At 43.8% G+C, this 12,539-nt stretch overlaps 2 protein-coding genes across 2 annotated transcripts; one reads left to right on the top strand and one right to left on the bottom strand.

The window, feature by feature from the left end:
* Nucleotides 1-4,044: 4,044 nt before the first annotated feature.
* LOC6612021 lies at nucleotides 4,045-5,728 on the bottom strand. The gene is made up of 2 exons (XM_002036502.2): nucleotides 5,051-5,728; nucleotides 4,045-4,989 (listed from the first exon to the last, which is right to left on the bottom strand). The coding sequence occupies exons 1-2, from the start codon at nucleotides 5,621-5,623 to the stop codon at nucleotides 4,276-4,278; spliced, it is 1,287 nt and encodes a 428-aa protein (XP_002036538.1). The 5' UTR covers nucleotides 5,624-5,728; the 3' UTR covers nucleotides 4,045-4,275.
* Nucleotides 5,729-6,333: 605 nt separating this feature from the next.
* Nucleotides 6,334-11,801, top strand: LOC6612020 (long-chain fatty acid transport protein 4). The gene is made up of 4 exons (XM_002036501.2): nucleotides 6,334-6,570; nucleotides 9,485-10,114; nucleotides 10,176-10,377; nucleotides 10,439-11,801. Exons 1-4 carry the CDS (start codon nucleotides 6,464-6,466, stop codon nucleotides 11,378-11,380), a joined length of 1,881 nt encoding a protein of 626 aa, XP_002036537.1. The 5' UTR covers nucleotides 6,334-6,463; the 3' UTR covers nucleotides 11,381-11,801.
* The last annotated feature ends 738 nt before the right edge of the window (nucleotides 11,802-12,539 follow it).

Below are 12,539 nucleotides of genomic sequence, written 5' to 3'. Positions count from 1 at the left end.
TTCGGATGGCTGAAAAGGAGTCGGCGGAAGTAGGCAAAAGCAATTTCCTAGTCACCAGATTTGATTTTGTTTGTCGAAGCGGTGCGGCATAAAATCGTTTGCCAAATGCCAAAGCTACAGATGCGGTATCTGTGCGATACAGTATCTGCGAGATACATTCGGCTAATGAAATGCACGCTCCGCCATGCCCATTCCCATTCCCCTCCGGAAAACTGGGCAAATAATCAACTCCGGAGCAGGCACAACAATAAGGACCACAGACGAACCGAGCTGCCTAAGAGCTCGTAAAAAAAAAATCACCGCACGATAAAAATCAAAGGGAAATATCTGCCAACTTGAACTCAATACGAAGGCCAGAGAACTGAACTCGACTATAGGATACCCAGTCTTATTTTCAGTTGTAAATTGCTTAATAAAGTGTACAATTGTAAGTAATAATATATGTTAAAAAATAAGTTATGCTAAATACAACATTTTAAAATGCAAATATATATATTAAATAAGTTTTTATTCATATTTTACTTAGCCAGTAAAGGAAAGTAAGGCCATAAATATGCATTTATTATATTTTATCATAATATATAGATTTTCATAGATCTTAGATTTAAAATGGCCTAATCTACCCTTTCGACTTCCGGTATACCCTAGCGGAGAGCCCTCCTCTGCTGACCGCAAAGCAAAACTTTTTGCCTCAGATTTATGCGGCAATATTTTGCTTTGAAATCGCTTCGTGTGGCCAACACGCAGTGCCACCCACCGCCCACTGATAAACCACCCAACCACCCAGTGGAGCACAAAGACAAACACAAATACAACCTGTGGCATTCATTCGCCTGCCTGAGTTTCGGTTAAACGAGAGTTCTATTTACATTTTGCGCTCGAACGCATTTCATCTTTATCTTTTATGGCAAGCCGAATGGAATCGAGGGGATGAGCATCTAAATTTTAAATTGAAAATTGATTTTCCCCCCATTCCTTGCTGTTTGTCTAGTATTTGATTTTTCCCATCTAACACTGCGCGGATTGGTCAGTTTTTTTTATTTTTGCGGGTCAGATGGAAAGGGAATTCTCTATGAGATGCCCAAGCTGAGGGCTTGGGGATTCGTCGATTTGCCAGCATAAGTGCGCGCCTCAGTGACTTTCGATTCCATATTCAAGGATTGCCCACTCTGATTGATTTTTTCTGGTATCGTAAATATGGAAAATGCAAGGGAAATCATATCCTCTATTTGTGCGGCCTTCGCAAGGAAAAGATTGGATTTCTTAACTGATTTCGGATATATGTATATGAATGTGAACCAAAAGGGTTTTCCCTTTTCCCTGCTCTTTTCCGATGTTTTTCTTGCTTACTTTTACTTTTAAATAGTAGTTCGTATTTACCAATTTTAAGTTCTTACAGTCCAGACGTCCTATATCATTTATTCATTTTCCTACCCATTTTGTCCAGTAACTCAAGATTCCATTCTATGGGCATTCCTTCAGTCTCTCCACAAGGTAAGTCAACTTTTTCCAACCCTCTGGGAAAATTCTCTACGAGTGAGCTTATTGATTTTCTGTGGGTCTTATCTAAATTTGCTGTAACAGTTAGCGGGTAAATTTGAAATATTATTAAGACAAATATACAGGGAGTGCAGGAATGGGACTCTTTGGCTCATGGAAGGCGGTCATAAGCCTATGAAAACGTTTTTATTAGATCCCTGCACGCGCCCCCAAAAAGGAAAGTGAGGGGAAAACCGAGGAGGAAATCGAGGGGGTCGCCAACAGTTTCGCGTGTGTTTGCACTTTTCCGGCCGCTTTTCCAGCTTTCCATGGGGGATGTTGGTATTGTGTTAAAGAAATTGATAGCCGGCGACAAATCATACCTTGAGACGAGGTCGAAGAACTGGTGGCCTGCACTTGGGGTGGCTTGTGGCTCCACGGATTATTTTGGGCCGTAATGTGGTGTTGTTGCACAATTTGCCGGCCTGCTAATAAAATTTGATAAGCCAAAGTGGAGCAGAGCGCCAGACGAGTCAAATAAAATGTTTACCCGCTGCACGCAAATTGGGGATAAATTTTATGTAATGCAAGGGGAGTGACACCCAGACTATCCACCCCAGATTCACCCGGGAGTTGCCCCCCCCGAAAAAAAAAACACCCGGCAATTGCAAAGTTAATTTGCGCATAAAAATGTTGCCAGGGGAGTCATCTCTGGCCTCCTTCGAGGATTAGCCATAAAAGTGGTTCGCCATTTTCATTTTTTTTTTTTTTTTTTTGTAGTCCGTCCCTTTGATTTATGCCAATGTGTTTTGATTTGCGCCATTTCATTCTATTCTATTTGATGATACCCTGGCCATTACCATTTTCGGTTTGATGCATGCGAAATGCATTTTTGATGACAGTTAATGGAGTTTTTACTGCCTCCACCCCCTTCCTCTTTATGTGGCAGTGGGGGTATTTTTGGGGCACTCGCTAAATTTCCATTCCCTTCGCTGACTTGGCACATTTTTTGATGTTGGCCTTTGGTTTTTGGGGCGCAGTGCAAATGATTCGGGGTTGCTTGGTTTCATCGGAGGAATGGGTATGGGTATGGGATTGGAGGCCAGACAGACCAACTTTGGAAACGTTTTTATATGGTCTGGATGGTTTATAAGGATTTTTTACATTTATGGGCATATAAAATATACAAATTGGCGAGCTAACAACGTTTTTAGAGGCCTCGTGCTTTCCCTTAAGGGCCTGAAATTTATTGAAGAAAATATGCAAAATGAAAAATTATTTAAACTCTTCCCTTTTGAAAAAAATACTCAAATAATTGAAGTAGCCTGCGCTACAGGCATTCAATTAAAATGCAATACTTTTTCAAGCTACGCAAGTATTTACATTTCCAATTAAACATTACAATCACATTCAAGCATAAGCCAAAATTCCATATGCACATGGCAGAGATTTGCCGCCATTGGGCGATCCTATTGCCTCTTTTGGGCTTACTGGCCGACTCAAATGTAAAGTCATGCCAAATATTTGCGCACACAAAGCGACAAAGTCAGGGCCGAAAGGCAAAAAGGACATCGTGTGGGCAAACACACTTACACCCGCACACCCACACACAAATCGACAACCACCCACTCACGCATCTGCATAGCAAACAAAAAGGAAAGTTTGCAAGGGAAGATGGCGAACTGCGAAGGAGGCAGTGGAGCCAGGACACTTAAATGCTGCTCAAAATTGGATTTGGGGCAGCCTAGAGAAGCAAGGCACCCCCATCTCCCCCCTCCAAACAGACAAATGCTGATAAACATTTTTATAGTTAGGCTCGAGTTTGCCACAAGTCATGGCTCATCCTTTTCGTCCTGAACGGACATTTGCCTTCGCCGCCCGATTCCCCAGCTGCACATTAAAGCCCAGCGAAGGAGCTGGAGATGGCGAAGGTCCTTGAAGGCTGCGTCGCTGTTTATGCTTATTTAAAAAAGTGGCGTCACATCTCAGTTTTGATTTGATAAAGCTAAAGAAAAGCAAAGAATGGCAAATGATAAGGAGGCAGGAGGGTAACATAAGATATCCAACACTCGGATACCCTTTCAATGGCTTAAAATATATACAAATAAAGTTCGTTCATATATATCTTACATATTTCTAAGGTACGAAAAACAAATAATGGGAATAGATTTTTTAATAATTAAGCGAGAAAGGAAATGGACACCTAGGTAGTGTAGAGAAATGGATGGACGTATGTGGTGGAAAGCCAAGGAGGCACAAAGTGGAGTGAGTAGCTGAGCCGGCTGATAAAAAATCGTTTATGCAAGTCACATACGCACGAAGCTTTTAATAATAAAAACAACGAGCTTCTGTAATACGAAAACAAAGTAAGCAACCAAGCGTGCGTGTGAATGTCTTTATGCCACGGAAATTGTGCCGTGAAGGAGGATTCACTGCATCCAAGGACTATTCAACTTATTGCCCAAAAGGAAAATCAATGCCTTATTCTTACGTATTCCTTGGATACCTTAAATTGCAACATATTCTTAAACTTCTGTTTATTTTGCCCTTAATCCTACTAACTTATAATCGTTAATTCGCATTTATTGGCAGTACAAGTATAAAAAAATATGAATGCGTACGGTGAATGAAGACATAACTGAGCAATATAAAACCAGATAATGATTAAGTATATAAAAATAGGTATACTTAAATAAGTGCTCCGCGCCATTTAATGTTGGATCAATGATGTGTTTTAGAGAAATAATTTAGAGAAATCTTTGAGTAATAGCTACGAATTTACACCATCTAATTCAATCAGGACAAGATTATATTGAAGAGCACCTTCAGGTCAAAATATGCAATGCATCTAGAGCCACAGAGCACCACATCCGCGTAGATCTGATGCTCGCGACTATACGTGAGGTTCTTAATGGAGGTGAATTTCGGCTGAACAACGCGCTGGAAGAGGTCCTCCTTGCGCTGGGCGTAGCAGAGCTCGCCGCATGGGCATCTGGGAGCCTCACTAATCAGATCGATGAGCAAAGCGGGCATTGAGCCCGCGGGCAAGGGCAGCTTATGTTTATCCACAGCCCGGGCTGTCAAAAGCCACAAGGGTTGCGGCGAATTAGATGCCGCCTTTTGCAGAGACATCTGCTGCGCGGCATCTGCATTGAATTCCTTGAAGCAATTGTCCCACACATCCAGCAGGTCGATCCGTAGATCCTCGACGGCAGAGGGCAGGGACTCCAGTTTGTTGCTGCACACGTAAAGTTTACGCAGTGCTTGCATCCGGCGAATGGCAAAGGGCAGCCGACTCAGCAGATTGTTGTTGAGATTCAGCGATACTAGCGACTCGAATTTAACCAGCGGAGGTGGAAAGTAGTTCAGCCCGTTGCCCGACAGATCCAGCTCGCCGAGCGACTGAGTCAGCTTAGTGCCCCGCAGCCAGCACCAGTCATTCTGAGAACCCAGTAAGTTGTTGCCCAGGTGCAGCGAGGTAAGCGGAAGGCGACCCAGCTCCGATGGAATCTAAAAGGCAGAATGAAGCTTAACTCAATGGGCTACAATGATAACTTAATGGTCAATCCACCTTGGTCAGCTTGTTACCGCTGACATCCAGCTTGGTGAGGTTGCGCAAGGTGCATATCTCGAAGCTCAGCTTCACCAGCTGGCTGTTGTTGATGGTCAGCGATTTGAGGGTGCGCGGAAATCCCTTGATGGGATACTCGCTCCGCTTGCTGATTACCATGCGCACCTGGGGCTGTGCCTTCTGCGGAATTGCCGTAGCGGCGTTTATGTTCAGTCTCAAATTGATGGCGTCCTTGCCATCCATGCCCAGCTTGAGGGTCTGCAGGAATCCCTTTAGCTGTATGGGATCGCACTTGATGAGCAGGTTATCTGGCGGTTGTAGGAAACCAATGGTGGTCTTCCCATCCAGCACAAACTTGGTGTGCACGGCGTGAATGTTATCCTTGACCTTGTAGCGATTCCCAGTCTTGTTTTGTCCACTAAAGAGCACCATTTCCAGCTCCTTCTTGGTGTTTCCATTCGCATCCCTGGCGCTCTGCTTGTAGCCAATGGCCAGTGTGGATTTCACGGGACGCGGCGTCTTGTTCGCCTGGGTGGCGCGATTCACCACCTGAACCTCGCACAAAATCTTCATGTCGAGGCAGTGTTTAGACAATAAACAAAAAAAAAAAAAAACCGCTAAATAAAACCAAACATTTGTGTTGGACCCAAGAGTTGCCACCTGGTGGTTGGGACAGCTGATGATATCGAGCAGCCATTCGATGGTTAGAGGTGGACCGCATACCGATGTTTTGGATTTTTGGAACTAGTTTCCAAGAGCAACATAAAAAGCTCTCAAAAAAAAAAAACAATTCGCGCAGGACAAGTTACAAAACCAAAACAAGCAACGGCAATAGTTTAAAAACTGCAAAGTTACTCCCATTTAAATACCGGAAAATGCTATTTCGCAAGGCTCGCCGACACTTTCTGCCGTTCTACATGTTCAATGGATTCTTGTGACAGCGCAACGAACGATATCAGCGTTTGCGTTACAACAGCTCAAATATTGGTCATCCGAGGCCTGAGCTTACAGTAAGTAATTGATGCAACATATGGAGCAACACAGTGGTCATGCAATACAAAGTACACACTCAAATTTGAAAGACTGAACTAAAATGCAAAAATATCTCTGCAGCACAACAGCCTGTTGGACAACTATGCGAACAGCAATGTGATAATAAACATTGACAACTGCGCGCTCTACAGCACCAATGTAAGAATTTAAATCTCAGAACCCATTTCGAATACTAACGATCTTTTTTCTTTCCGCTTATCTGGCAACGCCAAGCGGCCAGCTGATCGAAAGTCGATAACCGACGGCTCACACGATCGACAGCGTCGTCGCCGCCAGCGGTTTTTAGTCATTTTTCGGTTTTTCTGCGCAACGGTCGCTTTCGGTTTGGCAATCGCCTGCGTCATCTACACGCTCCACACAATGGGCTGGATTTTTGCTGTGCTCGTCGCACTGCTGGCTCTGCTGCTGACGAAACCCGGCTGGCGCTGGTTGTACATAGCGGGTGCGACCGCTAGTCGCGATCTGACGTGAGTGCTGCTCTTGTTCAGGGAGGGCATACTGTACCCAAGACCAAGTCCAGTGATAAGTTTACAATACCGCCCCCGTGCGGTTTGCATTTCAATACACAACAACATCTCTGGGTCTTTTCTTTTGTGAATCGATTGAGAACATCAGCGAACTGAAAAAATCAGCCGAGTGCGAGGTTCACTTCGTACACGAAAGTCAGAAACCACAGTGGAAAAAACTCGTTTTCCATCTATTTGGGTCGCCATCAGCAGCATTCATTTCCAGTTGGGAAAACCATAAAAGAGAAAACTTCACGGGGAAGTGATCCATCTGCCATGATGACGAATAGTCAACGCAAATTATTAGTTTTTGCCACTCGATTACGAGCAGTTTATTGACTTCTTCAGGTTCAAGGTCGCCCGGCCCAAAAAAAAAAAAAAAAACTACGAGAAACCAAAACAAAACTCGCTTTTATTTACCATTGACTTCGTACGATCGTCGCCCAGCGAAACCCTCCGCGCATACTAATCGATCCGAATCCGATCGAGTGCGTCAGGCGGAAGACCACTGGCACACTAACCGATCTGTTCTTGAAAACGTAAGCCAGAGAGCCAAAGCTTGGGTCATTATGATGGCGGAAGTGTCGCCTCCAACTTACCAGGGTTGCCAGGGCTACCTACATTTTGAACCTTTTGCAGAAAGTTAGCTTAGTATTCAAAATATGCAACCAGCTACTTACTGCATCCCTATTTTACATGAAGAATGTCTTAGTCTTTGATTTTTTTGTTTATATAGGATTTACATCAAAATTACTTTGCTAACCTCTTAAGAGTATGAATTTCAAGAAATTACAACAATATTCAAAACCATATAGATTTTCATTTGATATTAGATTGATATTATTATGGCTGCTGTGGAAGTGTTGAGTTTCCAGGGTTGCCACGGCCATGCCAAACTATTTCATTAGACCAAGCAATAAACGAACGAAAAGCTTGTCAAAATTATGTATGTCTTCTCATCAATATACTGTGTCTGGCTTTACCTTACGATAATTAAAAAAGCGGAAGTGTCGCCTTTTGACTTGTGTATGTATTTTGAAGCGCTATAGATTTTGCTTTTTCGCACAGGCATTGTTAATAATATACGTTTTTACAGCCAAAACCAAACACCTTAACAAATAGGAGTAAAATCTGTACAGTTTATTTGAACTAAGTATTTTAAGATTCAATTAAGTTGGAATTGGGATCCAGCCTTCAAAAAACATTCACACATTGCAACGCATTGTTCAAAATTATGTTTGACCATAAATAAGGTTAAATACGTAATGTTAAAGCCATTAAAATAGTAAGTATTCTCAGCAGAAGATGGCAGCATTAAATTTGCTCGCCAGTTTTTGCTTAATGAGTCAAACTCGGCAGATCAAGTTCCATGCCAAGGCCAACACTGGTTTCCAATTTATCCAGCTCGTCTAAATGCCCATTCGTATATTTCGCGCTCACAACAGATTCTTAAGATCAACTTCAAGTCTGGCCGGTCAGCCTTGGCCACGTATCGAAGTTTTTCGCTCGGCCAGCAAGTCGACTAATCCAATCTGCGGGCAAACATGTGCAGCAACTCCAAAAAGAGCCAAGCAAACAAAGCACTCGATGGGGGTCATAAGGCCTGATTAAAAACCCTATAAATACGCGACTAATGTGCGTTAAGCGCTAAGCTAAGTTAACTAGCTGTAGTCGGCAATCTTATCGACACTTCACTGCCCCGTTGGCGGTGCAAAGTACGCACGGGTGCAAAGCGAATTCAAATTGAGATCGTCGTTGTGGTCGAGTCCCAAGTCGAGTGCAGGTTTTTTCCCACTTTTTCTAATACAGGGCCCATCGAACTATTTTATTTGCAACGGGGAAATGAGCGATTTGGATTAGTTCTACCCCACACTCTTCCCTATCGTATCAAATCTCTGTGGATCTTAAGTGCTTGCAAATGCCTTTCAGACCGTAACATTAGCTATTCTAGAACTTGTCGAGGAAACTATTGTATTACAGAGGCAGCTCTTTATAACTTATACATATTAATACTGTGTAACAACTTGAAGGAATCTAAATCCAATTTCTAAACTCACATTTGTCAATACAAGTGCAATTACTTCAACCTGCTAGTCAATGATAAACATTATCTGCTTCGGTTCAGTGTGTAGTAGGTTTATTTATTTGGCCGATAGCTTCTTCAATATTGATAAACATAGGTCAACCAGCAGTTACAGTATAAATCCCTCAATCCTCATAAGTGATAAGATACTAAGATGTGTAAGAGCTCTGTTCCTCTGATTGCAAATGCAATTATAAACGTCAGATTTAGATACCTGTAGCTATAGATAGAGCTTTCTCCCGGAAAATTCAAAAGCCCTTGAAACTGGCGAAGTAAATACGATTTTGTATCAACCTTCCCGTGAACTTTGCATTACTCAGCTCGAAATTAGCAGCGTCATTAAGTTGTGGCTCGCTTGGTCGGACTAGGTTACCACGTTCGGATTGGATTGCATCCACTTCGAGCGGGTTTATCTCTGGGTTTATCGCATCACGGCTGTTGCGCTTGTCTAGCTTCGATTTCTGTGGGCTATTTATACAGACCACTAACACTAACCCTAAAACACACGCGATTGATGGCGAAGATAATGCCGGTACGGCTATTACCCTCAACTAGCCGCTAATCAAACACTTTCCCTCCAAAACCGAGTAACATATCAATATCCGTTGGTTATACAAGTTATTTGTGGATTTTTCATTGCAAAGAAGATAAATTATGTTCAAAAATATTGTCTAGCCAACACACTTTTATATAGCACTAACTAATTTAACATGTTTCGTTTTAACATTCCTCGATTTATTAGGTGAGCTATTTAATTTACTAATAAAATTTAAACTCTATACCCCTTCACAGAGCTCTCTGGGCCTATATCAAGCTGCTGAGGTACACGAAGCGCCATGAGCGGCTCAACTACACGGTTGCGGACGTCTTTGAGCGGAATGTTCGATCCCATCCGGACAAGGTGGCTGTGGTCAGTGAAACGCAACGCTGGACCTTCCGTCAGGTGAACGAGCACGCTAACAAAGTGGCCAATGTGCTGCAGGCTCAGGACTACAAAAAGGGCGATGTGGTGGCCCTATTGCTGGAGAACCGCGCCGAGTACGTGGCCACCTGGCTGGGTCTCTCCAAGATCGGTGTGATCACACCGCTGATCAACACGAATCTGCGCGGTCCCTCCCTGCTGCACAGCATAACGGTGGCCCATTGCTCGGCTCTCATTTACGGCGAGGACTTCCTGGAAGCTGTTACCGACGTGGCCAAGGATCTGCCATCGGACCTCACACTCTTCCAGTTCAACAACGAGAACAACAACAGCCAGACGGAGAAGAACATACCGCAGGCCAAGAATCTGAACGCGCTGCTGACCACCGCCAGCTATGAGAAGCCTAACAAGACGCAGGTTAACCACCACGACAAGCTGGTCTACATCTACACCTCCGGCACCACAGGATTGCCAAAGGCTGCGGTTATCTCTCACTCCCGGTGAGTGCAATAGATTTTCTGAACTAAGTTAAAATGGAATGGTTCTAAATTTGTTCTTTAGGTATCTGTTTATCGCTGCTGGCATCCACTACACCATGGGTTTCCAGGAGGAAGACATCTTCTACACGCCCTTGCCTCTGTACCACACCGCTGGTGGCATTATGTGCATGGGGCAGTCGGTGCTCTTTGGCTCCACCGTCTCCATTCGCAAGAAGTTCTCGGCATCCAACTATTTCGCCGACTGCGCCAAGTACAATGCAACTGTAAGTGAGATTTATGGCCTAACTAAATCACTGTCTCTAATTCGGCTTTTGTGATTTTCAGATTGGTCAGTACATCGGTGAAATGGCTCGCTACATTCTAGCTACAAAACCCTCGGAATACGACCAGAAACACCGAGTGCGTCTGGTCTTTGGAAACGGACTGCGTCCGCAGATTTGGCCGCAGTTTGTGCAGCGCTTCAACATCGCCAAGGTGGGCGAGTTCTATGGCGCCACCGAGGGCAATGCAAACATCATGAACCACGACAACACGGTGGGCGCCATCGGCTTTGTGTCGCGCATCCTGCCCAAGATCTATCCAATATCGATCATTCGCGCCGATCCGGACACCGGGGAGCCCATTAGGGATAGGAATGGTCTATGCCAGCTGTGCGCTCCCAACGAGCCAGGCGTATTCATCGGCAAGATCGTCAAGGGAAATCCTTCTCGCGAATTCCTCGGCTACGTCGATGCAAAGGCCTCCGCGAAGAAGATTGTCAAGGATGTATTCAAGCATGGCGATATGGCTTTCCTCTCCGGAGATCTGTTGGTTGCCGACGAGAAGGGGTATCTGTACTTCAAGGATCGCACCGGTGACACCTTCCGCTGGAAGGGCGAGAATGTGTCCACCAGCGAGGTGGAGGCGCAGGTCAGCAATGTGGCCGGGTACAAGGATACCGTAGTCTACGGCGTAACCATTCCGCATACCGAGGGAAGGGCCGGCATGGCCGCCATCTATGATCCGGAGCGAGAGTTGGACCTCGACGTCTTCGCCGCTAGCTTGGCCAAGGTGCTGCCCGCCTATGCTCGTCCCCAGATCATTCGATTGCTCACCAAGGTGGACCTGACTGGAACCTTCAAGCTGCGCAAGGTAGACCTGCAGAAGGAGGGCTACGATCCGAACGCGATCAAGGACTCGCTGTACTACCAGACTTCCAAGGGGCGGTACGAGCTGCTCACGCCCCAGGTTTACGACCAGGTGCAGCGCAACGAAATCCGCTTCTAAGAGCTGCAATAGAGTTGTGTCTGAGCCTTGCCTTTTGCCCAATATGCTGTTAATTAGTTTGTAAGGCTAAGTGTAGGAGAGGAAAACCGGGGGAGATCGGCACCAGAGATCATTCAGCCTAGGAGCGATGCATCCGAAGCGCATTTCCATGTCAACATTCCACTTTTGTATGTCGTAAGCATATATATATATCGTATATCGTAAACGTAGTTGTATCTGCATTTGTGTAGATGATAGCCTCCTATACGCATTTCAATTGTTTTTAGCGTGCTAAAGAACCTTGTTAAATGCAATTTCAGCTATTGTTTAGTCAGTTTTAGTGGCATTTACACTTCCATTCTCGCTGCGTTTCGTGTTTGCCTGTACATATGAGAAGCTCTGATGTTTTTGTATCAAATAAAGTTTATTCCTTCACCACGGACCACGTATTTAAATTCGCAGTCCATCGTGCGGCAGAATGACACCATTCCACCTGCATACAAATGATTATGTGCGATTCGCTCCTCGAATCTCCGATCTATAGAAATGCACAGAGATATACTCATACTCATACTCATACTCATACCCATGCCGTGAGTATTCAATTAACCAAACTTGAACCTCGTCGACGTTCAAGTGCATAAACTTAACGAGAATTCTTAATAGCATTATATAATAATCTGTGAATCAGCTAACGACAATAATGTTTAATAGAAGATGCGCCCTTAATTTAATTATGGGTCTACTCCGCTTTCTATGATCTTTGCCAAGTTGAGAATATAACTACGTACTACTGCTTACTCTTTAATTATCGCACGATTAGAGATACCCATTTAATTGACAACAATTAATGGGTAATTAAATTCTAGCAGTTAGCTTGTTTAAACAGTGCTATTATTGGTAGTACCAATTGAACAGAAAATGTTTCAAATCTTTTTCATATTTTAGAAGAATAATGAAACATAAAGAGTCTTTCTTTCAAAGCAAAACCAAATAAAGTACTTACATATTCCCTTTTAAAAGAACTTATAGATTAACTAAATTTCTTTGGAACATGCTTACTATATCTGGAAATTACCATACATAAATTTATACAATCTATCTTTACGGAATCTGATAATAGTGCCTAATATTTAAAAAATACACCATTTAATATTAAACTTTGCAATGGAAAATTCAA

The sequence above is a fragment of the Drosophila sechellia genome, chromosome 2L (assembly GCF_004382195.2).
Source record: "Drosophila sechellia strain sech25 chromosome 2L, ASM438219v1, whole genome shotgun sequence".
NCBI classification, from domain to species: Eukaryota; Metazoa; Arthropoda; class Insecta; order Diptera; family Drosophilidae; genus Drosophila; species Drosophila sechellia.
Note: the sequence above shows the minus strand (reverse complement) of the source record. Positions and strands in the feature narration are given on the sequence as shown.